The sequence below is a fragment of the Empidonax traillii genome, unplaced genomic scaffold (genome assembly GCF_003031625.1).
Source record: "Empidonax traillii isolate 1590-97213 ecotype Southwest subspecies unplaced genomic scaffold, ASM303162v1 scaffold87:size1256882, whole genome shotgun sequence".
In the NCBI taxonomy this organism is placed as follows: Eukaryota; Metazoa; Chordata; class Aves; order Passeriformes; family Tyrannidae; genus Empidonax; species Empidonax traillii.
The window spans coordinates 662412-688521 of NW_020955280.1; the positions used below are offsets into that span (position 1 = coordinate 662412).

Sequence of the window (26110 nt, forward strand, 5' to 3'; positions counted from 1 at the left end):
AGGGGCAAAGCTGGGAGCCGGAGTGGGGGGCGGCTGTGGTGGCTCGGGCACGGCGGTGCGGGGCTCGTCCCCGCTGTGGCGCTGCCTCCCCCCGGCCGGGGGTCGGGTGCGCGGGGCTCGGTCCCCGCGCGGGGCGGGGCGGGGGAGGGCGTGTTCGTGGCGCTGCCCGCCCCGTGACGCGCCATCTCCCGCGGGCGGCGCGCGGCGGCGGCAGAGCGAGGCAGGTGCCGGCGATGGCGGGTCGCGCCCAGCCCAGCGGCCCCGCGGGCAGCGGCGGCGGCGCCCCGGGGCTCCTCCCGCTGCTCCTGCTGCTCCTCTCCGCCGCCGCCATCATCCCCAGAGGTAGGAAGGACGCGATCCCCGCCGGGGGCGCCGCCGCGGACGGGCGGTAGCGGGGAGGGGGGGTTCGCCCCGGGGGGGTCGCGGCGGAGCTCGAGTACCCCCCCCCGCCCCCCCGGTTAGCGCGGGTCCGCGGCGCGCCCGTCCTCCCACCCGCGATCTCCCCGCGCCGTGCCCGGTGCGCCCGGCTGGCCGGTGGTCCCGGGGAGCGCCCCCGGCGGCGGGAGCGGCGGGAGCGGCGGGAGCGGCGGGAGCGGCGGGAGCGGCGGGCGGGCTCAGCCGCGCGTGGCGGGGCGGCGCGGGCAGCCGCTGCCCGTTTCCATGGAAGCGGCTTCTCCCGCTGCCCGGGGGCTCATCAGCGGCCTCGCAATTAAAAACTAATTGCTGTGCGCGCCCCCTCTGTTTCCCCCTCTCCGCCTCCCCCCGGTGTTTGCGGCGGCGGGGGGATGCTGCACCCCCGCGGGAGCGGGGAACCTGTTGGAATCCGAGTGGAACTTGAGCGGCGCTTCCCTCTCCGTTTTCCTCCCCTCCCTCTCCTCTCTCTCTCTCTCTCCTTCCTCCCCTCCCTGCCTTCTTTCCCCTCCCTCCCCCGGTGGCCGCGGGGGCTCCGCCGCAGCCGCTCCCACCCTCCTCCCTCCCCGCGCTGGGCGCGCTCGGGGGCGATCGACAGGGCTCGTGCGCTGCGGCTGCAGCGGGCACTAATTAGGCGAGGCTAACGAGGCCCCCCGAGCGGGGCCGGTGGGGTTCCCTCCGCGGCCCCCTCGGGGCGCGATGCCCGAAATCGACGGGCGAGCCCCCCGCCCAGCCCGGCATCGCTCCCGCCGAGCCCGGGAGCCGCCGCAGCGCCCTGCGCTCGTGTCCGGTTTGAATCTTCCGTTCAAACATTCCCCGTTAACACCAGCTCACGTTTCTGGCGTGCCCGTGGGGCAGCACGGGGCGGCATGGCCGGAGGGAGTGGATGCTCTGCCTGGGATGTTTGTGAAGAACAAGAGGCTATTGAGCGATCTGTTGAATCCCGCTCGTACGAAAGGGGGGACGCAGGGGCCAGCAGCGCGGCGAACAAAGAGCTTTATTCACAGCCTGTGTACATGTCCATGCCTTCCCCGCTCTCTTCCCCGGGCGGCCTTTTTGGTGGGGTTGTGGTGGGGGGAGAGAGCCGGTGTCACTTTTTTCAGCTTGTTCCCCCTCGGTCCGGGGCTGGCTCCGACAGGGACTCTGTTTTCCTACAGCGCGCTCGGCTGTGCCCCGAGACCCGCGCTCCGCATCCCGGAGCGCCCATCGGGAGCGATGGGAGCGAGCTGCGAGACCGGGAAACGCTCCGGTCCGGCCCCTCCGTGCCCGGCAGCAATCGCCCGAGTGGTCCCGCGGTCGATGTGTTGCAGCTTCTTAGATGTTTTGTTGCTGTTTGTGGGATCGCGTTTGGTGCTGCTCGCTGCCGGGTGTATCTCCTGCCGGTGATGTGACCTGGAGACCCTGGCACCAAGAGAAGCCTGGACTGGAAATAAGAGCCCTCCTGCAGGACAGCTGCCTCCATCCTTGGTTTTGCTGCCTTGCTCTTAAATCCTCACCTTGAATCGTCTGTGTAAGAGCAGTTTTTAACTGGAGGCCGAGTGATCCCCGGGCAGGCTCAGCCTGTCACCGTTGCCCGGCTGAAGGGCGGAATGCCACGATGTGGGATCGCGGAGCCGCTGAAAGGAAACAAAAGCAGGGCTGGATGCTGGATCGCAGCTGTACAGGCTGACCTGTACATCGGGGTGAGAAGCACCGCGCAGCGTAAGCTGAGGTTGTGGTGCTGTTTAGGGGAAGATTGCTATTTTGTGGTTATGGTGCTGTGTTGTGAATCACGGATAAAATCCCAGACCTCCTGCTTTTAGGCAAAATTTCCTTATGGTTAAAGACACCCCCCCCTTTTTTTTTTTTTATTTCCCCCCCGTTCTCCCCTTTTACCAAGCTATCTATTCGTTAGCGTCAGTGTTCCGGGAAGGCAGCGTTAGCGTGTGGCAGCAGCGTTGGCGTGGATCGCAGAGCGCTGCCGCTGTGTCTCCCGTGCGGTTGCCACCCGAGGCCCCGCGGTGCGAGCGCTGTGGCACTGCCGTGGTGACACCCCCGTGATGCAGAGCGATGCTGAGGGCTCTGCTGCTTCCCTGCACGGGGGTCACTGGAACAGCAGCAGGCACCCCTGGGACTTGGTTTGGGATGAGCCTGTGCATCTGGCTGGGTCTGTGTGTGTCTGTGGCTCCTCTGTCTGCGCTCGATGCTTTACGGTTGATTAATCTCCGCAGTGCCCCTGTGCAGCAGGGCGAGGGCTGAGGAATGGTCTCGGCTTGCACCGAGGCGGTCGGGCAGCGCTGGGGTGGAACGCAGCGTGTCTGTCGAGCGATGTCACACAGCACTTTAGGAAGAGCAACTTTCGGGCTGAAGCGGTGGCATTTGGAGGCAGCGTCGGCGCGGAGTTGCGACCCGGCCATGGCACGGAGCTGCAATGGGCTGGCGAAGGGTGGTCGTGGCTGCATCCTCCGTGTTTGCAGACGTTAAACCAGCCCCGGAGAAGCCCCCCGTGAAGATAGCGAGTGCTCCCACCGCGGCTGCGCTGAGCCAGGCTCCTTTGTAAACACGGAGTGAGTTTCCAAGGAGCCTTTGTATGCAAGCAAGGCGAGTCTTCTCATCCCTGGCCTTCAGCAACACGCGTTGCGTTCTGCATGCGATGCGAGTGCCGGCAGGGAAGGGGCTGGGGAATCCAGCGATCCATCTGGGTTGCAGCTTGGGTTCATTTGTCTTGCATGTAGGCAGTTGAGCCCAGGTTTATAAGCACGACAATCTGGTTTGAAACCACTGCCAAGGAGGCTCCTTGGGATGGGAAAGCGAGGAGATCGCTCTGCTCCGTGCACATTCGGCTCTGAAGAGGGGGCAGCTGTCAGCACCTTTGGCAGGATGGACATCAACCAGGATGGATGCTGTCGGGATGGATGCCATCGGGATGGACACAGCTGGAATCCCCTTGGCACAGGCAGCCACTGTTTGTGCACGGAGATGGCTGTGGGGATAGGAGGCCAGAGAAGAGTCGCACTCCCTAGGGGACCCCTGGGCCGTATCAGCGGCCGCTCTGCCGATGCTGCGCTGCCGTCGCCTTTGTTTGCCTTGGGCTGTCTTTCCTGGTGTGTAAATAAAGAAGGCTTTGTAAGCAAACAGCTCTGGCTCGGTCACCCGGGTGCTTGGCGAGCCTTCCCCCGGTCCTGCCAGGACCAGAGGCATTCGTGGGGCCATGGCTGTGCCATCGGGCGTGCTCTCTGCCCTATTGCTGCATGGAAAATGGGTCAGCGCCTTAACCCTGCATCTGCCTGAGACCACCTGGAATGAAACCTGTGCTCCGGCCTGGATACACCCTGTATTTAAATGGACCATCCAAGCACCCCTCAGAATGTGTTTGCTCACAAAAACTAAAGCCACCTTCCTGGTCCTGGCATGTCAGCAGAATTTTCTGGATGTTTCTGCTTAGTGCCTGTTTTTCTAGGGATTATTGTCATATTCGGTAAAGGGGTTTTGACAGCCTGTTCCTATTCTGGTTTTTGGTATCACCTGGTGGTACTTCTGTCCGGAAAGCAGGGGCTCCCTCTTGTATCCAGACATGTCTCAGGATCTCGGCAGGCTCCAGAGGCCGGGAGCAGAGCACAAGTGCAAGGCTGCAGCCTTCCCTGGAGCTGGGCCAGGAGGTGAATACTTACACTGAGATTTTAGAGTGCAAACAAAGGTGGACACGCAGCCAGTATCTCTGCTGAGAAATTGGATGCTACGTGTTAAACAAATTAGTTGTGCTTGTTTCTCCGGGGAAGGTTGTGCGGTGCAAACCCACCAGCGCTAAATAAAGGGACTCAGTGTGGAAACCTGCCACGAAGGAGAGACCCTAGGTGGAATGTTGTAATTAGGAGTGGTACGTACTTGTTTAAGTTCCGTAAATCAGTTGCTTCCCCGCGATGTAATTGCAGGCTGCAGGAGCAGCTGCTGCCGCGGTTCCCGGGGAGCTCCGCCACAAACGCTTTGAAGGTCGCCCGGCGTGGGCTCGGGCGCTTCGGGGCAGCGTGCTGGGGAAGAGGGTGGGTTTGGATGTGTGGCAGGCAAGTTTGAGGGGAAATACCACGAGGCTTCAATCTCAGCTTTGGTAATTGGGACACGAGGAGCTGCCGGCTGGGGCGCGTGGTGACTGGCCTGTGCTGCGCTGAGACGAGCCGGCGTTTGTGGCTCAACCACGAGCTGGATTTAGATATTCCAGTTTTTAATTTGTGCTGGCAGGCACAGCTGCGATAACTGCGGGCGCAGGCGACTCTCTGACGGCCCTGCCCTTGTGTGACCACCACCCATTCACTTTCTCTCAGCCTTTTTTGCCATAACAACAGTTTTTCTCCGTTTTGATGTCCTTGTTACCTGTTGAACCTTTGGGTTTTCTGGCTCTGTTGCGCATCAGGCTCTCACCTTGCATCTTTGCACGACATTGAATGGGGTGTTGAGGAGCCCCACGGAGCACTGTACGGTGCTGGAAAGGGCTCTAAAGACCTGACTTTCTGTTTCACCCCCTCCGAATTCTAGCAGGGGATACAAATCCCTGAGGAGCAGCGGCCATTCTCGGAATTAGTGCTGAGCCTGCAGCACGCGCTTGCCCGTGGCGCGTGGTCGGTGGCTGCTCGTGTTTAAAACCCTCGACTGGGTCGTACCAGGGATGTTTGCTGCCCTGGTTATTTTAGACCACCAACGTCCATTCGTAGGGCCGGGCCAGCTATTTTTAACCCTGCGGTTTGGTTTTAATTGACTGTGTTCTTCTGTGGTTTAAAAACTCGAGCAGTAAAAACGCTCTGACCTTACCGAATTCTCAAGGTGAATCGGTAGAAGACTTGATACCCTGTTAAGTTCCAGTCTGGAGGATCAAAGCGATACTTAGGCACATCTCTTTACTCAGAGATAGAAACTTTTGCGGGCAGTAGCTTAACTGGAAAATGTCTTTAGTTTTGCTTTTTTGGGTATGTTTTTGTCCGTGGAAACACTGGCAGCTTCTCTGTGTTTGCTGATAGTCTTTCATGCAGGTGCTGCGTTCTGACAGGTCTGTGGTGGCATTGCCTTGGTTCTTGCCTCTGCTTAGACTTGACGAGCACTTGGTGTATAAAAGCCTGGGTGTATAAAAGCCTGGGATCGAGTTACGACAGGAGTGAACCTCGGTGATCTCGTGGTGTGCTTTTTTAGAAGTGAGTGCCTGAATCTGATATATGATCTCCTCCAAGGTCTGCTTCCAGAATGTAAATGTCCTTGCATTCCCCATGCCATCAGCAGGGCTCTGGAGTTGGTGGTTCTGGGCTGGACTCTGTCAGTGGGGGTTGCTCTTCACAGAGATGCACTTGGGTGCTAATCCCCAACATGACGACACTTGGACCTGAGATACCTCAGCATTCCACAGAAACAGACCTTTTTGTTAGAGCAGTAATGCTGTTTATAGATATGAACTTTCCATGGGCAGAATGAGACCATACTGGGGCTTGCCATAATCTCCAGCGTGGGAGATCTAGGAGTGCTGATACTGTGGGTGGTGGCCTGATGGAAGTCCTGGATGCACCACCTGCCTGTGTGACATGCACGCTGTCTGCGAGGTGGGTGCATCCCGGACCCCTCATCCATTCCTTTCCATTGCTGGGTAGTGTATATCCCTTCTCCAAAGTGTGACAGGAAGAAAGAAATATGAAGCAGCAAAGTGACATTCCCTCCCTCCCCTGCTCCCCCCGCAGAGCAATAGAAATACGAGTCTGAGTCTGCAGCGTCAAAAGAGAGATCAGAGTAATCGGATCAAGCATGAGGAACTGCTTGTTGCCGCTTCCCTGTTTTTAAATGAGGCTGCCTGGCAGCTTCCCTGGCAGAGCACTTTCAACGTTAGTCATGTTCAGCTTTGGAGCTGGGGTTGCAGCAAAGTAGAGCTCTGTGAGAATTGGGCCGGAAAGGAAACTTTCCATGTAGCCTCTGGGCTAACACACAGAAATAAAGGCACCTTGTGCCCCCACGGCCCTGATTTTGTAGCTGTGCAGAGGCACATCTGTCCCTAATTCTTCAGAGAGAGCTCTCACTTGATGTGTTTAGCACAGTGTTGCTGCTCTGGGATGCGCTCCATGACACTGATACTTCCTTGACCTTGGGAAAGCACAGTGACTTTCTCCAGAGCCATTCCCACCCCACTGCCCTGCTGTGGTGTGGGATAACTCTGGGCAACAGCTGCCCTTTGTCCATTGAGAGGTGTTGAAATGGTGTAGCTGGGTCAAAGCCAGGGAAGGGCTGCTGGCTGAGCTGCAAAGGCTTCTCCTCTCCACACAGTGCCTCTGTGCTGGCTGGAGCCATGTGGACATCCATCCACCCTGGTCCTCAGTGCTGGCAGCGCTCCATGGCATCCGGACGGTCACCCAGACCACGGTGGAGCTGCAGTGCCCGTGGTTACACAGTGGTGTTTGCACAGGCTTTCATTCATCATGGATCAGCTCTGTTGCCTGAGGTTTGTGGAGGAGCAGCTGGGAGTGTCTCCTCTGCTTTCCTGGAGCAGAAAGCAATGCTGCTCTCCTGGCAGAGCAGATGGGTCACTTTCAGGAGTGCTGTTCCAAAAAGTGCTACTTGACTCTTGTACAACACCTGCTCAAGTGAAGGGGCTTGTTACGCCCAGGTCATCCCTTAACATCCGGATCATCCACAGTGAGGTTGATGTTGGACAATTCCAAGTTCCTTTGAGCGTAGGGGACAAACGCAGAGACCCCGTATTGCTCCATGGAGTTTGGTTGTGAGGTTGTTCAGCTAATTCTAACTGGTTTCATTGTAGTGAGGACCCGAAATATCTGCATTTAGAGAGCTGTTCCTGTAGCTTGTGTTTTTTTTTTTAGGATTCTCATTCTTAGCTATTTTACTTGAAAATAGGGTTTGAACTATTTGTGCTCCTGTTTTCCCTTTGATATCTTCATTCACATTAGCTAACACAGAAATAGGTCATGATCTTAGAAACTTGGTGGAAGCAGGAAAGCTCCTTAGGGTTACCCCTTCTGCTTTTCCCAGTCTGTATGGAATTAGATGCTGTTTCCAGCTGCCTGGAGGACAGGCCCTGCCGTGCGCTCACGGGCTCTGCTAAGCAGAAAGCACGCTGCACTGGTTTGGGTGTCAGCAGCTCTTCAAAAGCCTTCCTGCCGTGATCTGTCCCTGCCTTGCTCAGGGAGTGCTGCTGGATGACGGGGTAACGTGCTCGGTGCTGAGATCCCGAGCGATGCCGTCTCCATTATCGTCTCCCGATGACAGCCTGACTGGGCTCCGTGGCGCTGGGGGAGGCTGGTTGACAACCATCAAAGCTGTGAATGCTTGTCATTGTCGAGCGTCAGCTTTGTCAAGTGGAGCTTCTGAGGGATGGTTGGTTCGTTAGGACTCCTCGGAGTGAGCCAGCTTTCCCGGGATGGGCGCAGCAGGAACCAGCAGAGCGAAACCCCTGCCTGCTGTGGGAAGGGTTGTTATGGTGTTGGCTGGACAGCAGCTCTGGGTCTCCAGGCAGATTAATTTCTTTGCCCCCCTTGTTTTTCACCATGCTGCGCAGAGCCCGGAGAAACAATGTGCACTTCCCTGGCACGTGCCAGGATTATTCCCGTTCTGGAGGGCAAGGGGTAGCACAGATCCCTGCCCGGAGCAGGGTGGGCTGTCAGGCATCGTGCCTCCCTGTCCTGTGTAGATGCTTTTGGTGACTCGTGCTGGGGATGGGGCAGGACCCATGAAAGCTGCTCGTGCTTCTTGTCCGTAGTCACCGTCGGAGCGTGGATGCAGGGAAGTTCCTTCTTGGTGCATAAAAATTGAGTGTGATTTCTCCTCGGACACTCTTCACCTCTGACCTTCATTTACTGTGATTTTATGGACTGCTTGGAGTGTCGGTAAGGCTCTGTGTCTGTAGGGTCACGACACACAATGGCTGTCCCTGCTGTGTCACTGCTAGGGACTGGTTTTCCTCAGCTCCTGACCTGTGGGTGGCTCTGAAGGAGATGTTACTCATCCCTGAGTAGGCAGAACCACTGAAAGTGACTCCCACGCTGAGGTTCCTGAGCTCTGTCCACGCGAGCAGCTTCTGCTTCGATTTAAAGGTCTTACACTTTAATCATTCCGTAGAATTTTTAACAGGATGTACACATTTAATCAACTCCCTGAATCCATAACTGCCAGGTATTGCTTCCTCAGCATGAGGAGCACAGTCGTGTCTCTCCTCAGTAAGAGTGAAGATTAAAGCGGGATAGACGGGAGATTAACGCTGCTCCCTTTGGACATCACCAGAGAGAGGGGGAGAAACTCGGAGATGAGGAATAAGGAAAATACTTGGAGGCAAATCATTTATTGCTCTGTAGGAATCCAAGGAGCCTTGTAAACAGAGGGTTTATAGCAGACCCAGTGATGTAGCTCTTAAATCACTCCGGGAGAATTTCAGGTGCACAGTCAGAGGGATGGCTCGTTCCTCCAGGCTCTCTCCCTGGTAAATTGGATCCAAAATTTTCAAGTATGTTAACACAACATGATGTGTGTGGAATGCAGCTTGGGAAGGCATGTGTGGTATGTCAGATCCAGCTGTCTGCTTTGGGATACTCTTTTCTATTTTCTGTGAGGTTGGGTGGGTCTATTGATCTCGTTCCTGTTTGGGAAGGGGAAGGTTGTCTTTAGCAAGAGTCCCATTAAATGTGATTTTAGTGTTTCCCACAGAATGACTCTTTTACAGTTCCTACAAGAATAAGTACCTTGTGGATAACCTGTTCCCTCCTCTCCTTACCCCCACACACTGCACCACCCCAAAATCTGACTTATTTGGGTTTATGGACAGGGCAGGATAAGGAACAAAAATAGTTCTTCATGGAAGAATAGAGTGGTCTGTGGGGGTGTATAAATCCCATCTGAAAGTAGGGGGTGGATGAAATGATTCTGCAGTAAATAAATTAGGATTAGTGAGCTATTTTCAGCCTGGTCATCTGCCTCTTCCCAGGGAGAGCCCAGCGGAGTGGCCAATCCAGTGGGCAAAGGGATTCTTAGGGATGAAGGGATTTTTGTGCCAGAATTAATGGGGGTGTTGGTGGGTGCGCACAGACAGGGAGGATGTTGGAGGAAAAGTGAGATCATTCCCTCCTTCTGGATTGCACTGCCCAAAAACCAAACCTTGCACTGCAAACTGTCCCTGGATCCTCTGGGAAACCTTTGGAAAGGCAGCTCCTTGTTGCTTTGCATAAAATGTGTTTGCAGTGGTTGAGGACTCTGGTGTCCATTAAAGGCACAATCCGTGTGAGAGTTTTAATAACTTGGTATTTTTGTTGTGCCAAAAAATCCAATTACGTGTGGAATCACTTTTCTTTCATAAAGGTCTGGGAAAGTGTTTGCCTCAACCGCTTTAGAAGCTGCGTTTGAGTGAACCAGCTGAAGAGTCATTTTTGTTGGTTTAATGAACGCAATAAAAACGGTCCATCTTGAAGGGGGGAGAAAAGCCTCTCTGAAATTGGGATCTTTTCATTTTAAATTGGTTCCTAGGATCTGTAAGGAATTCAAAGGCAGATGGAGAGGGAAGAGCTCTGAGTAGGTACTGAAGCAGCTTGTTTCTGTTCTTCTGGGAAATATTAGGGATCCTCTATGTGAAATATTTACGAAATAGACATGAACCACGTGAATGTGTACAGAAAATACACAAGGCCAAGCACAGGAAGCTGTTATGAATGACTGAGGGCTGGTGTAGCAGGCAGGATGCCTCTGGGTGCTCCCCTCGCTCTGCTGGTGGGTCCTCGGTGCTGTCAGCAATCTTGGAGTGCCATCGGTGCTCATTTCCCACCCGACGTGGTTGTGTTTGTCTGGTCTCCTCTTGGAGTGGTTTTCTGCAGCCTTCGTTTGTCCGGATTATCAGCATGCAGAGGAGAGCTGCCTGGTATTTACATGATTTAGTTGTAAATATGGTAAGTGTTGATAGATATTGTTGTCATAAGTGCTTACAGCTCCTGGACTGATTACTGAATTTCTTATGTGGAAATCTGTACAAGCTCGGCATGCGAGCAGCTTCCCAAGGGAAGTGTGAGGAAGGAGCTTGTGGTTTCCGTGTGCAAATCAGAGCCCAGATGTGGCTGGAGGGGGTGATTTTATGGGCCAAGTCTTGTCAGGTTTGGCTGGCAATAACTGGGGTTCCCAGGCTGTGGCGAAGGAAAATAAAAGGCTCCTGTTCCCTGGTTTTTTGTGGGAACAGATGCCGTTCTGTGGAATAACTATCTGGGGCTGATGTGCACAGGGAACATCTGAAGGGTTATACACCAGGGACTCGGGCTGAGGGATGTTCATCGCTACCCCTGGCTGAAGGAACAAATGTGTTATTTGCTGGTAGTTTTGTTTTTAATTGACTAATAGGCTCTGCTTGAACCACCCTTGTTTAACACTCTTACTTCCAGAATGTTTTACATCCCTGCTCATATCCCTGAGTTTGCAAACGAGTGTTCCTGGGAAATGTCTCTCTGAATGTAAAAAACCCTTGGATTTGGCAGAATCCTCTCTGGGGGTGCAGACTGTGGAGGGCTCTGTGACCTCGAGACGTGTCGTCACGTTGCTGAAAACCTCTGGATCTTGTGCATTTGCCACAGAAACAGAAATTTGCAGGGGGCAGCTTTGGGGTTCTGAGGTGGGAATGGTTATTGGGATAAAAACCGATGGGAGGAGAGGACGGCTGTGTTAGTGAGCGGAGGGGATTGTGGATGTGACGTTCGGCTCGATGCTGAATTTAGGGCAGAGATAAAAAGCCTCTCCCCGCCCCGATGTGCTTCTCTGTGTAATGCCAGCACTTCAATCCTCGCAGCGCTCGCTCGGCTTGGGCTGTGGGAAGAAAACGCGGGAGCTGCGTCCCAGATCTTGCGGCGTCGGTGCCTCTGTCGGTGCTGCAGCGCTTCCGTGCCCACCGCCCCGGGGATGTGTTTCTTGGTTCAGAGCCGCTTCCTCGGGACTACAGGCACGTTGGAAGGAGTATCTGTTCCCTCCCAGGCAAAAGCTGTCCCTTTGGAGGGAGCTGGAGCGGCGTGTCTGCACTCGCGGCGGGGTTTGGCGGTTTGTTTGCCTGTCAGCCCCTTGATTTGGGACTGTTTTGCCTTAAGGGGGGGAAAATCCCCCAAAAACCCCTTCGCTCGTGGGGTCAGGAGAGAAGGGAGAAGAGGAGCCCCAAGTACTTAGTATGGGCAGTGTGAGCTTTGCGGAGTCACACATCCAGATGGATTACATGAGGAACTTGACATCTTGTTTAAAAACAAATCATTCATTATGTAGCAGTGAATAATCAAGCATTACAGTTTCATCTCTGGAGGTTCCTTTTTTGGTTGGAATTTTGATAGTTCAGTAATTAAAAGCTGAAAGCTATTACACTGCCTACATGTTGATCAATTGGTAATTAAAAAGTTGATGATAGATACGGTATTTCATGGGACTGGTTGGTTACGGTCAGATTTCCTTCGTGTGTTTTGAAAATTGTCGTTTAACTTCGCACTTAAGCATTTTTCAATATTCATGGGCTGTTTTACTTGATTTTTATAAATGCCTTTAAATGATCACAATTTGCATATGGTAATTTAGAATCAGAGGATCATTTAGGTTGGAAAAGCCCTCTAAGATCATCAAGTCAAACCCTTAACCCCGCACTGCCAAGGCCACCACACTAACTATGTCCCCAGGTGCCATATCCACGTGGCATTTAAATCCCTTCAGGAGTGGAGACTCCAGCACTGACCTGGGCTGCTGTGCCAGGGCTGGACAGCCCTTCTAGGAAAGGAATTTTCTCAAAATCCAACCTAAACCTCCCCTGGTGCAGGGGAAGCCTGTAGGTCTGCTGAGCCCCACTCAGCTGAGGGGGTTGGAGATAAGTTTGATAACACAATCAGGGCTAAAGCAGTCCAAAATGAAGGAAAGCTGAGTTGGTAATGGCCTCTGTGATGGAAGATTCATTGCTTCAGGAGTCTAATCTGAGACCAAAATGAAGCCCAAACCTGACACTCTTCAGAGCATAATGCAAGATTTACTGCTCTGCCACGCTCTAGAGATTTAAAAAAAAAAAAAAAAGCCAGCCACCTTCCAAACAACCCTTCCTGTGCCTGCAAAACTTAGGGAAAAACAAGGGATTTTACTTCTTTTGAGTAGGGAAAAAAACAAACCAAAAGATTTTGCCCTGTTTTTGCCAAGGCATGCAGATTCCTCTTCCTAACATGTGCCCCCGCTGGGAGCTGATGAGGTGGGATGATTTGGGGGCGGCTCTGGCAGTGGAGAGGTGTGGTGGTGTGGCAGGGAGTGATCCTCACTCACCCTACCGAGGCCACGGCCTGTCCCAGTGCTGGGTGAGCTCACCTGGAGGCTGCTGCTGGGTGTTTCCTGGATTAGGAATCCTTCTAGAGCAGTCCCTGGCTGGGCTGGCAACGTGCCCTACCTGAGCTGCAGCCCTGGCACCGTTCACCGGGCTTGGCTTGCACACGGAGAGCTGTTTGAGATCCCTGCCAGCCTGATCTAGTGGAAAACACCTTCCCATTGCCGAGTCTGTCAGTCCTGAACAAGCCTGGAGAGGCGAGGCAGATCATCCCTAACTGCAGGCTGAGAAGGTGCCTGGGTTGGGTTGGGTTAGGTTAGGTTAGCACCTCGTGGTGCTGTGTCCTTGGCACGCCTCTGAGGAGCCAGAAGGTGAAATCCCAGACAGACACTGGATCCTTTTAACAGGTGAACCCCTTCCCAGCCCTCAGCCCTGACCCCTAGGATGTCCTTCTGAACTCCAAGGTGGAGTGGTCTCCAAGTGGTATCAGTGCCTGTAATGGCTTTACCCTCTCCGTGGGGACAAAATATTGGACGTGACTGATTCTGCTGGAGATGAAGACAGAATACCAACTCCTAACACTTTCACAGTCATAGCCCTCGGTTTAAAAACCACTCTGTCCTGAGACACTTGTTGCTTCGTGACAGCTGGTTCCAGTAATTTGTTTTTATAGGGCAGTTTGTAGTAAATGAATGACACGTTGAATATTTTAGTGAGATTTTAGATTATCTAAAGAATGTTTTCCGGTTTACTAATTGGTAGATAATGCTGAATACATTGATGCTGACATGAGCAAATGGATGTAAAATGATTTTGAAGCGAGCCTCATTAGAAGATGCTCTAATTCAGTCAACAGGAGATGTCAACTAACGTGGCCGCGTGCGCTCGGACCCGACGGTGGCAGCGCTGGGTTTTACAGGTCTGTTTAATTACAGGCAGACATGGGGCTACTTGTGGCTCTTGGTAAGTCTCATTACAGTCCTGATGACAGATTCTGTGAGCTGCCTTCGTTAGAAGGCAGTAAGTGAGTAATTAGTGATCTTGCAGAGCTCCTTTTGTCCTCTGAGCTGTCCTCAACCAGGCAGGGGTTGACCCTTTGAATCAGTATTTTTCTGAACAGTACCAAAGGCAAGTAGACCCAGGGTAGCTGTGGGTGAGTGGAGGTGTGTTCCAAGTGGGTAGGATGCCCAGGTGAGTTTCTGGAGGCAGGCAGTGTGTTCAGAAGGTTGTCTAAAGGCCTGGTTTACATGGTGTTACATGAGCAGAGTGTGCTGCAGTGTGCAGGGCCTTCAATGGCCCTCAGAGTCGCTTCTGATGAGCAGTGACAGTCCAAAAGCACCTTGCTTTAACCCCAAGAAGGGGAGTGTTCTGTTTTCTCCTTGAGTTTGTAATAAATCCCTGCAGTGCCTGGCACTTCAGGTCCTGTTTGTTGTACAGAGCAGGAGATTTTTCACTCGCCCAGATAAGGATCTGCCTTTTTCTGGGTCTTCCATCAATAAAATTAACTTTTCCCTTTCTCTGTGCATTGATGAAGGATGTTGCTTTGCTGTCTCCCAACCAGCAGCTGAAGTTTTGAATTCGTAAAGCTGGATTTACTTAAATCTCTTGCTTTCATTTCCTCAAGGCAAAGAGGGGCAGTTGGTGCCTGTGCAGCTCTGGCTCAGTGTTAACCCTTTCTCCTTCAGGGAGAAAGAGCTTGGGTTTGCAGGAGAGATCCTGCAGAAGGTTTACCAAAAGTGGTAATTGTTTGGGGAAAAACCTACCTCAGCTCTCGTGTATTTGGAAGTTCTCAGGAGTTAAGGGGTTCCTGTCTGGTGATTCATTCTCAAAATGCAACAGAGTACAGGGGACATCGAGACTGGGAGAGCCCTAAGAGTATTTGGCAAAATACCCAACCAACCAGAAGATACTTCTTGCATTTTGGAAGTGGAAACAGAGCAATTTGGGGTTAACTTCTCTGGGAGTAAGTCCTCAATTTCCTGAGGCTGATTGCTGCAGGCACAGGGTGGATAAAAGCTGCTGCAGGAAGAAAATGAGGGAGAGGAATCCTTCACCAAAGCTGCTTTCCAGGTGAGGGGCGATCAGGAAGAGCTATTTTAGAGGGGGAGAAAACCTCAAAACCTCCCAGGCAATCAGGTTGCAGCTTTCCCCTGTTGTCATGGGCTTGCCAGTGGCCTGAGCTATGTGGTATTTTCATTAATTAATCAAAACTAATGTTATCCATTTAGTGTACAATCCCTTCTGTAGGCTGTGTGCAGGCATAGTTGGGGGATGCCAAATGTATTACATTACCTGGGATATTTGGGGATATTTTTGTTCCAGTCAAAGTAATCTGCAAGATCTGATATGAAGAGACACAAAAGGTTAGTTGAAAGCAGACAAGAAGTGAATCATTGACTTGAGGAGGAACTGCATTGTGCAAGCTGTAATGCTCCTTCCTATTCATTACTGCAATTATAATTATGGAACCCAAAGTATTTAATTGGCCTCCCAGACTCTTCACACTGAATAGATTGCATTGTTACCATTAAAAAAAAAAAATATCCTCTTATGCATTGCAAATACACGTGCGTGTTGCTCTCTGGTTCTCAAGAGGTTTCTTTGTTTATGTGATGAGCGATTAACTGAATTAGGGATCTTTGCTGTGTTGTATCAAACTAAAATCCAAGGGGAAGAAGAATTCTTCCCAGATATCAGGTGATACTAGAAGCTTTAAAAATATGACGCATTAAAAACACCAAAACCCGGTGTAATCGGGGTTGTTAAAAGTTTTCAGAAGGCTGGAAGTTTGGGGTTGGCACTTGGAGCTGGGTCGCCCTTGCTCTGGTCTGATGGGTGAGGGCACGTGCCCACCGCTCCAAAATGATCCTGCTCTGGTTCACCCAGGGAGAGCTGGCTCAAATTGGCTTGTTTTATGTGACTTTTTTTATTGTGTGTGGAACAAACAGACACGTTTAATTACAAAGCAGTAATTCCATCCGCAGGGCTCTCCTGAGCCTCCAAATGCAGGCAAAGCCTGTTTGTTCTCCATTAACAGCAGAAAGGTGCGGAAAGGTTTGCTTTTCCGCCCTCGTTCTGGCCTCCCTCGTGCCTCTCAGGCAGCATTTATTGTCCTTTCCCAATTTTTTAATGTTTCCACGAATGGAGGGACAGTGAGGTTGGATATACCCAGACCGTAAGTTCCCATCCAAACGGCTCTTTAATGGAGCGTTGTGCTGGAATTGCCGGTTCCTCTTGCTGGCTGATCCTCGCTGAGGGGCGGTGGGGGCCGAGAACGTCACACACAAAGATGCTGTGTGTAACACTTGGCAGAAGGACTTGAAATTGGATTACAAGCTCCTATTCCAGCAAGTAAACGTCCACGGTGTTTTTTATAGCTTATCTCTATTCATCTCTGTTTGCAGGCTCTGCTTGCCAAGCGTTAATGTAAACACTCTATTTTGAGACGTCGGCCCATTTGCCTTCTGGAAATCCTCCTTTTATAAGGTGGTAGTAAACTCTGTACATAAAACCAGAATAGCTCTGTGGTCATAACTGCGCTGATGCCACATGGCTGGTGGCAGTGGCCACCTTACCCGGGGTCCTCAGGGTTAAAATGGAGCCCTTTGGAAACAGGAGCAACCAGGGCAGGGAGATAGATCTGTGTATATATGTGTGTGTGTATATATATGATTTTCCCTCTCCCCAGCGAGGCTGGAGATCTCTGATAGTTGAATTTGGAAGAATTAAGTTAACTTTCAACTTATTGGACTTGCTTGCAATAGCCTCCCTAGAAGAAATTGTCTGGAGTTGATGCTTGGTGTGAAATGGATGGTAGTTCAAACTCTTCAGGGGATTTAGGGAATTATTTTACTGTATTGTTGGTTTGGCTGAAAAAATCTTATATAGGAACATCACCTGAAACAAACTGAAAAGAGAAAATGAGCAAATCTTTTCGTGTGTCCAGCCAAGCAGCTGAGTATTCTGGTGGTATAGTATATTGCACAATATTTTGGAAGAAACTGTAAATTCTGGGAAACGTGGCCTGGAAAATGTGTGAAGAATCCCAGCATTCTGTGAATGTGCAATCTGTGCAGTTCTCTGAGGGAACTGGGTGTCAAGTACTTAAAAATATTTAGTGGTTCAGAGTCTTCTCGTGTTTATTTTGGGCTGCTTTGTGATTGGAAAGAAGCGTAAGGATGGAGCACACTTCCTTGCCTCCTTTGAGAGCACCGACAGAAGTGAATGAGGAGATGAAGGCGGAACTTCCCAGTGGAGAGCTGTTTGTGTGGGAATGAAATGGAAATGTGGCTTCTAAGTGTCAGGAAATCTGTAAATAAAACCTACTTTTCTTCCTTTCTGTTTGCTCCAGTTTCCTGAAAACTGGTTTACATATTAAACCATGTTAAACTGTCTTCCTTTGTGTCAGGTCTTATTCGAGCTGGGCTGAGCTGATGGGAGTGAAAAGATCAGATCACTAATGGATAACGGGGCTGACCTTGTGTCATTCTCAGGGAATTGGTTTGGCTTCTGTTTTCTGGCATTACCATGAGGTCAGGGAAGGAAGGAAGGTACAGGAGAAACTTCCTACATCCCACATGGTGTAGGGGAACACCCATTAAACAGGGCACCATTTCACTGCTACGTTTTTGGCAGCACTTCCTGAGGTAAGACTTTAAGGTTGTTACTGATGTTGGTGCCTGCAGGAGCTTGTTCTGGTTTAAAAATGTAATTTTCCTGTGTTGGCCACAAGAAGAGAGGGATGAGAGGAAGGACATCCCTGAAAGTGTTCAAGGAAAGGCTGGACAGGGCTTGGAACACCCTGGTTCCGCAGTGCCTCTTTGCTCTCCACCAGGAGGGACCTCGGGATCAGGTGTGCTCTGCGTGATCCTGTGAGCCAGGTGTGTGATCAGCTCCCCTGCTGACAAATGGCAACTGTCGCTTAATTTTTATCCCCAATTATGTAGCTCCAGGACCCATTTTTCAGGTGGAATGTTGGAGCCATTAAAAAGAAATAAGGAAACCATACTGCACTCCATCATTTTTGGCAGCCACCCAGTGGTCTGTAGCCATAATGTATGTGCATTTCTATGCAGGTATTTTTCATAAGGCTCCTGCCTTGGACTGTTTGACGCTTCGCTTGTTGACTTCACTCACAGCAGATCCGAGCGTTGAGTAAATCCCGGGCCCGGCGCGTGGAGCCGTCGATGGCTCTGCGCGAGTTCGCGGCTAAGCTGGCAGAGGACGCGTTTGATGCGTTCAGCTGCAATATTTGTAGCCTCAAGTAAGGCAAACTCTCCTCTGAACCGTAAACGTTGAAGGGAAGTGACATCGTGTTGCTCTTCTTGTTTTGCTTATTGGATTAGAGCTCGCTGGGCTGGTTTGCGCCGCTCCCGGCTGGCAGTGCAGGGGTTGCTGCCCTTCGTGGGCTGGCGGAGCCTCCGCCCCGGCGGGAGCATTAATGCACCATCCGCAGGCTTAGGCATTATCAAGCTTTGCCAGTTGTTCCTGGAATTTTCCTTCTAAAGCGATGAGGATTACAGCCTTGGGTCGCTGTAACATTTAAGTGAGTGATGAGTCCAAAGTGTTCTTGCCCCCGTCACGGGGGACAGAACTCCTGCATCATGTGAAGATGTAGGATTTCCGAGCTGTTGGCTTCATTTCTAGTGAAAAGCGGTGCAGTGAGTCGTGGATGATTTGACATTTGTAAAGGTTGTCTGAGGGGAGCGGGGTTACCTGAGGAGAGTTGACAGACTGTTCTTGGCCTGGGCTTCACTTCGGGCGATGATTGAAGGGTTCGGTGAGAGGCCCTTTGGTTTTGCTGGGAATCTTTTTTGTGTGCTTTAAACGTGTTTCTTTATCACCTTCCTAAGTTGGGTGAGCAGCTTGCAAGTTACCCTGTTCCTGTAGCAGATTGGTAGGAGAATATGCACATAAATACACCTGGTCCTGAAAGGTGCTTATTGCTGCCTGCTGGGCATGCAGGGCGTGTGTCCTGTCTTGCTCCTCTTGACGTGGTGAAGATGCTCCACTTGGGGAAGGTGGTTCCTCCAGAGGAAACAGACTGAGATGTGTTTGGTTTCCAGAGGGGATTTCGTGACAAACTCGTCAAATTTGACCCCTCAAAAAATGGCGGAAAAAAAGATTATGAAAACACTTGCGAGATTAATGTCAGCTATAAACGCGCTTTCAGAACTGGGCGAGCTTTTAAGGCAGCGTTTTGGGAACAAAGTACACCTCTGCCTTTTAAAAAACCCATCTGAAGAAATCAGATTCTTCCTGGTGTGAGCACCCAAGATCATGGAGAGGGAGCTGAAAGAGATTATCTTTATTTCTGAGATAGGATCAGAGCTATTAGATAATTTCTAATTCAGTTTTGAAAATCCTCCATTTGCAGGGGACCCAGTACCATTCCTTGGCAGCCTTTGCACGTGCTTATCTGTGCTGGCAGTTTTTGTATTTCTGAGTTTTCTGACTGTTAGGTTTAAGTGTTCCTTGCTGGAGAGGGGTGTGCTGTAAAATTGCTCAATGGGATTTCAGCAGGTGTGTGCAGATTGCTGTGGCCAGGGCAGAGCTCGCCGGCAGTGGAGTGGCTTCCCGGCCTGAGCCAGGGGAGGAAAGGAATCCAGCAAACCCAGTTCAAGATAATGTGATTTGCTGCAAAAGTCTGTATTTTTAGGATGTTTACTACAGAGGTCTGAAATTACATGGACAATTTGGTGCCCTTGACAAGAGAAAATGTATCTCTGGTGAAATTTCCTACTAAAAGCAATCTTTTAATGGACCTTTTCCTTCCCAGCTCGGTGCTGTAATGGCACTGGCAGCGCTGTAAATCAAGGTGCTCGTTGCTCTGGGACTGCAGAGTCGGCCTGGGGGTGGATGTTCCTGCTCTCTGGGTGAGCAGTTCTGGCTCTGCCCACCCAGTGTGTTCTGGTTTCTTGGAGTTCAGCCCGCAGCTTCCAGCTCCAGTTTAGGGCTCCAGGAGTATCCCAAGCCTTACACTCCTGCTCTGGGTCAACTCTGCCTGACTGGGGGGCTGTGTGGATCCTGTAGTAGCTCAACAAGACCTGGGGAGGCTGTGTGGATCTCCTGCTGCCCATCAGGACTTGGGGAACGCTCTGTGGATTCTCTGCTGCCCAAATAGCCGGGGGTGTGTTTGTCCAGGGGTTCCTGGGGCTGTGCAGGGCTGGCAGGGTGAGCTCTGCAGTGCAGTGTCCCCGTCCCCAGCACACCTGGACTGTGCTTTCCCTGCCCCATCCGGCCCCGCTGGAGGCTCCCAGTGGATCAATAACCATTTCATCACGGGCCAGGTGTCAGAGTACAGAAATGTGCTTTCAGCTCCCAGGGACTTGCTGGGACGGCTTGTGTGCTCAGAAACATTTCCTTGGCAATCCGAGGCATTAATGCTGGTTTTGTTGACCCACCTGTTCAGGGGGAGGTTTTTAATTACCTTTTTGGTGGTTGGCCAGCAGGATAATGCCTGTACATGTTCCTTCTCCTCTGTTTGGTTCCCCCAGCTTGAACACAAAGCAAGCATTAAATTGCCTTTTCAGAAGTGTGGCAGCCTTTGGAAGGGGCGCCTGCTTTCCCCTATCTGAGTTGTATCTCGCACCCTGGGGTGCCAGGAAGTTGAATTTCAAGGGAAAAAGCTCAGCAAAGGCTTCAAGAGCAGCTGTCAGCCGGGATGCTGCAGCATTGCTCAGACGTTTTCCTGTTGGAGTGGGGCTTGGGAAAGGTGCTGCCTGGGGGAAGGAGGGAACAGCAGTGCCTGCTGGCATGTTTGGACAGTCTCCTGATTGAAAATCTGGGAAGTGTGGAGTCCTGAGGTGTGTTTATTCCAGTGTGGATCATCAGCCCTGCGCAGAGCCCTGTCTGGGTGGGTGAGTGGTGCTGCCCAGCGAGGGCTGACTCGCAGCTCAGGGCTTTACAGATACCTAGTGACAGCAGCAGAGGATTGTGTGCTCTGGACAGGCTCTGGGAGCTCTGCCTGAGCTCTGCTTTACATTTTTCTGTGCTTTTACCCCAAGCGCCCTCGTTTCCTCCTCAGTTGACTTCTTGGTGTCCGCTGCAGCAGCAGTTCCATGTACAGCTCCTTGTGCTTGCCCTTCTGGCTCTGCTTCAGAGAGATGTGATGTGATGGGATGTCCACAGGGCTGGGGGATTGCAGGGAGCTGTCCCACAGTGGGACCAAAGTGACAAACTTTCCACTGTGGCCCTCCTTTCTCCCCAGCTGCTTTGTCCAGTGCAGTTGCTCTGGATGTTACGGCCGGAGCTGATGGCAAAACCTTTCGGCAAGGATGTGATGGCAGCTCTTCTGGCTCCAAAGGAAAGCCAGTTTGAGTTCCTGCCTTAGGAGAAAGAAACCCACGTCTCCCTGGCAGAGCCGAGCCGAGTGGTTCTGACAGAGGTTCTGGCTGCTTTCAAGGAGTCATTCCTGGCTGATGGGCTGGTTTCCTCAGCTGCTGGGGTGTCTCTGACATGGGGGTGTCTGAGGGGAGTTGGGCAGGTGTGGTGGCACACCTGGGGCTGGAGCAGAGCCCAGTGAGCTGGAGCAGTCAGAGCCACTGCCAGCACCGTTGTCAGAGATTTCCTCAATGTGGAGAGAGGATAACTCTGACCTTCCTCTGAGGGCTGTTAAGGATTAATGTTTGCACAGGGCTTTGAGTATGTCAGGCTTTATGTAAATAGCAGTTATGACTCTTTTATTAATTCCCTCCCCCCAGGTAAATACCCTGTGCCGTGTGTGCCGGGCGCTTCCTGCGGGTCTCAGGGAAGGCATCGAGGCTGGTACTGGGGGGGTGCAGCACCATGACCCTTCCCAGGGTCCCTGTGACACTGCCCACCTCTGCAGCCCCTTCCCAATGCTGATGGGAGCCCATCTGGGCAGAGGTGCTGGTTTGCCCTCGCATTGCAGCCCTGCTCCCACCCTCCCCAGCCCTGCTGGTGGGAATGCAGCAGGAGACATTTAAATCAGCCCCCCAAGGCATGCCACCTCCTTAGAGCCAGGAATTCTTTTGGGACTGCACAGAAATGACTGTGTTCCTCCAGAATGCCAGTTCTAGGTTTAAATGCCCTGCCATTTTGTTTTGCACTGTGTTCCTTTTCAGAAGAGCCACATTCATCCGTGTCGTTTTGGACTCCCTGTTCCATTAGTGTATGACTTAGTTTGCTAATAATGTGAGATGTTTAAAGAGGGAGGATTAATCTGTGGGTTTTAGCTCCTCTGCCCTTGTGTTTGTGTGCAGAAACATCATTAGAAGAGATCTCAGGGAAAGGTTTGGGGTGTGAGGCTGTCTGAGGCATTTTACTGCTGAGTTCAGGAGCTCATTTCCGAAACTTAGTGTTGTGCCTAAAACCATGGAGGGTGGGAATTGGCTCTTTGCCAGTTAGTTACTTAAGTTTAAGAGATCTTTGCATTCAAATTACTTATCTGGAGAGCTGGCAGGCTAATAAATTCCAGGGACTGTTCTAAATATTGTCAATCTCCAATGTAATCCTATTAAAATAATTGAGTATTTTCAGGGTAAAGAATTCCCTCATCTTCTGTCCCCAACACACAGGAGAAAACATGAAAGGCAGCCTGGAGTGTCCTCTGCACATCATTGAGCCAACCCAGCTGAGATTCCTGGTTGTGGAGCTGGGAGATTCCCAGCAGCCAGGACGTGGAGGGGCGGAACGCTCGTACCAGAGCAGTCCGTGTTCCCATGTTGTGCCTTTCTTGTGGAAGTGAGTGGGTTTGTCCTTGCTTTGTGTTTGGTTTGGGCTGGTGCGCCTTGATTTTGGTGGGAGACTGGTGTTATCCCCTGGGATTTGTACTTGGAATGCAAAGAATGCCAAACCTCAGCGGACCTGCTGGGGTGTCCTGCAGAATTCCCAGTGCATTGAGTGCAGATGGGAAGCTGCTGAGCCCACAGCTCGTGTCTGTGTGATCCTCACAGGCAGTTTGAATTTGGAATAGGTGGTAGCATTCCTGCTGCCTGTGGTTTGTCCCCATTTAAGAGCTGGATCAGATCTCTGGATCCTGTTGTTTCAGCTGAGCTGGGACAATGGACCCTCCTGGTGGCGATGCTGCCGGAGCAGCCCCCAGGACATCAAACACAGCCCCTGTTGCTTTCTCAGGGAAGACAGTTTCTCCAGTTTGCCTTTTGATAATCTTCAAATGCGGGCCTGACCTGAATTTACAACACGGAGGAAGAAAACGAGAGGAAAAATATCTCTGACAGCTTTTAAGGTGTCTTTGACAGCAGTAAACTAGAGAAAATAAGCACAAGTTCTCCCCTTCCCCTTTGCTTTTGTAGGTCACTTCAGGGGAAAACTGAGCGAATCAGAGAACTTCAAAAACAACCTCCAGCCCAATCGCTTCCACCAGCCACCCCAAACCCCTCCTGCCACACAGCCCACAAACCTCACATTCTCCTTGGCAGCCTCGTGCGAAAACCATCTTGGAATAACTCACCACAAAGAGGACATGAAGTTCCCTTGGTTTGGCGAAGTAAACAAGTTTATTTTTGTTTGCAGAAGGTTTTGCAGTGCTCGCCCTGGCAGAGCTGGCCCGGATCTTTCCCTCGCTTGGGTTTACCCTTGCACCCAGCAAGTTTGGAAGATGAGGTTGTTGGGAACAGAGGAGGGGATGGGTTGTGTTGGGGGCTCCTGTCACCCACACCCTCGTGACCAGGAGGTGCCACAGAGTCCATTTTCTGTAGGGCAGAAGCCCCAGCGTGCGCCCGTCTCGCTTTGTCCCTGGCACAGGGTCCGTTCCACCCCCAGGCTTGGGTTACCTTGGCTTGGGTTGGTTTATGGCGAGCTGCTCTCGGGGAGGCAGGAGGAGAAATGGTCCCAGAACTCAGCAGGGCTCGCCCTTGGAGTGATTTAGCTGGCAGGGCGATGGCTGCAGAGCAGGATCGATTGGAGCTGGCCTGGGAGGGACCGCTCACCTGCACAGAGCCCCGAGAGCAGCGCTGGGCTCCTGGCACCGCTCCTGGCACCGCTCCTGGCACCGCTCCTGGCACCGCTCCTGGCACCGCTCCCGGCGTGTCCCGCGGGTGTCGGTGCTGCGGGGAGCCATGTGCCGTTACTGCTGAGTTATTGTCTGCACAGGCTTTCAGGGGATGAGGAAAAGGCACTTTGCTGCAGTAACTGCGGCCGCGCCGCCGTGATAACGCCCTGGCGCTCGCGCTGCGGGATGTGGCTCCGTGGATCCTCTCCCCCCTGTTTTTACAAACAACCCAGCTGATAAACGATGCTTTGAAGGCTGCTTTCAGGTGTCCAGTGATTTTGATTTGAATAGTTTATTGGGTTGAACCGTTAGTTTAGTTTAATCTGCTCAGGCCTGGCCAGTGACACGTGTCAGCTGCTCTCGGCGCTGCCCCGTGGGTGAGGCAAGAGTGGAATAGTGCTGGTCAGAGGAATAAAGGAGCTCTCCAAGTGGATGTGTTCATTGTGGTGAACTTGTGGGCGCAGGATTTGTTTTGCCGTGGCTTTGCAGGAAGCACTGCAGTCTGCTGGGGGACTCTGACTGTCTCGCTGTGTTTGGAACACTCTGCGTGTGCGGGGGCTTTGCAGGCAGGCTTTCCCTCTCCTTTGGAACAGCTCGAATCCAAGGCTTTTCCTGAAAGCCACTTGAAAAAGGGCTCAAAAACTATTGGGGGTGTGGGTGCCGTACCTCAGCGTTGCTGTCTCGTTTGCTCAGCTTCCCACATCTTTTGCCCTTACAAAGCAAAATGGAGTTTATTGTCTAATCACCGAAGCTGCCGAGTCAGGACTTGTGTCCAGGGTGATCGTTGTCAGTGCCAAGAAGCAGAATTGAGCAAAATTAAACCCAGACCTGATTAGTGACCTACTTACAGGATGGAGAAGGTGCTGGGATTCTGGCTGAAGCCAATTCAAATTCCCCGTTTCATTGTTTTTCCTTGATTAATAATAAGTGAGTAAAATATCAGTCAAGATTTTTTTAAAGCAAGGAAGCAATTTTAAAACATTACATTTATTTTACCTTGGGAGAACTTAATTAGCTGTCAACAGCACAAAACATGAGCGGTGACTTTTGAATGAAATTATGAAATCTCTACTCCAGAGGCATTTTTCTCCCTCCTTCCAAGGCAGAGGGAAACACGACAGATTTGTTTAGGTAAAAGCAATTTTTAGGAAAACGCTTCTGCCTGTACTGTTTTCTTGTATTAATTACAGAAGTGTATAACCCTTCAGTTCTGGTTTGAATGTGAGCAACCAGCACAACAAGGTTATTAAATCAGGTTGCAAATCCAAGATTGGGATCATGTGGTTCTGTTTGATGGGCTAATTTCTTAAGTGATTGAACTTCTATCATTCTTCTGGATACCACGGTAATTTACTTATTTCACAAATGGGAGAAATAAACCACAGCCAGCAAATCACTCGAACGATCCTAATTTAGAGCTCTTGGCTTTTGCTGACACATGATGGGAGCATGGCAGGGCCATCAGGGAAATGGATGTGGGGGAGAGCCAAGGAGAACAGGGAGGTTTGGAGTGTTAAAATATGGGAATGTTTGAGGGGTTTTCAGGGATGTGAGCTGGTGAGACGGTGTGCCAGTACAAACAGCTTTGCTGGAGCATTAACAATTAATGTAAATTGCCTGTTTTACCCGAGGTTGTCTCAGGATAGAATTGTGTTATCCAAACAGAGCCTCTAAACCTGGCTTTCCAAGGCCAGCTTGTTGCCTTTAAATCCAATGCCATTCTTTAAAGGCTTTTTCCCCCCAGAAACCTTCTCTTAATAGTCTTAAAAATAAGCCAGCAAAACCCAAAGAGATCCCCCACTGTTACAGCAGGGGCAGTTGTGTCTCCTGGGGAAGTTTGGTCTGTGCCTACCTTGATCAGCAAACCTCCAACCGTAGCTTAATTTGTGGCAAAGCTTTTCCCAAGAGCCTTGAATAAGGAAGGAAGATGGATGAATGTAGGTGACAGGTAACTGGAGTTTCCCAATAACTCTCATTTTTAATGCTTTAGCTTCTGAAGTCGCTTGAATATGCCTAAAGCTGTGATTTCAGGAGGGGCTGAGTGGAATAGGAAGAGGAGGAACCCCAATATTATGATCCTAAGGAAAAATCTTCAGAAAAGTTTGACCAAATCCTGAACAGCGCACTGCTCGTATGGGAGTGACAGTGAAAGTGATGCCAAAAGTGCTACATCTGTCTGAAACTGCCTTATTTGTAATGAAGTTGCAAAAGGAATTGTCCACATTCTTAAAAACATAAATAAAATTGATATGGAGAGTGTGCCGTGGGCCTGTGGCAGCTCGGGTGGCTTTGAGGGGACAGAGTTGCGAAATTCCTGAATATAAGATTTTATTTCTTTTTTTACAAAGCAAGAATGAAGCACTTTTAAGGATGAGCTTGTGGCTATGGTAAAATGCTGGTATTTGGTGCCAGGGCAGGGGCAGCTTCCAGCTGGGGTCCCAGCCAGCCCTGTTTGCTGGCTGCCA

The 26110-nt window shown here is 51.4% G+C and overlaps 1 protein-coding gene across 8 annotated transcripts in view; it reads left to right on the forward strand.

The window, feature by feature from the left end:
- Positions 1 to 216: 216 nt before the first annotated feature.
- CADM1 (cell adhesion molecule 1) overlaps positions 217 to 26110 on the forward strand; it is a 133809-nt gene continuing 107915 nt past the window's right edge. For all 8 annotated transcript variants that reach the window (XM_027881356.1, XM_027881358.1, XM_027881359.1 and 5 more), the window contains exon 1: positions 217 to 342. In XM_027881356.1, the coding sequence (XP_027737157.1) occupies positions 234 to 342 (109 nt within the window). In that variant the 5' untranslated portion in view covers positions 217 to 233. The remainder of the gene's footprint in view (positions 343 to 26110) is intronic.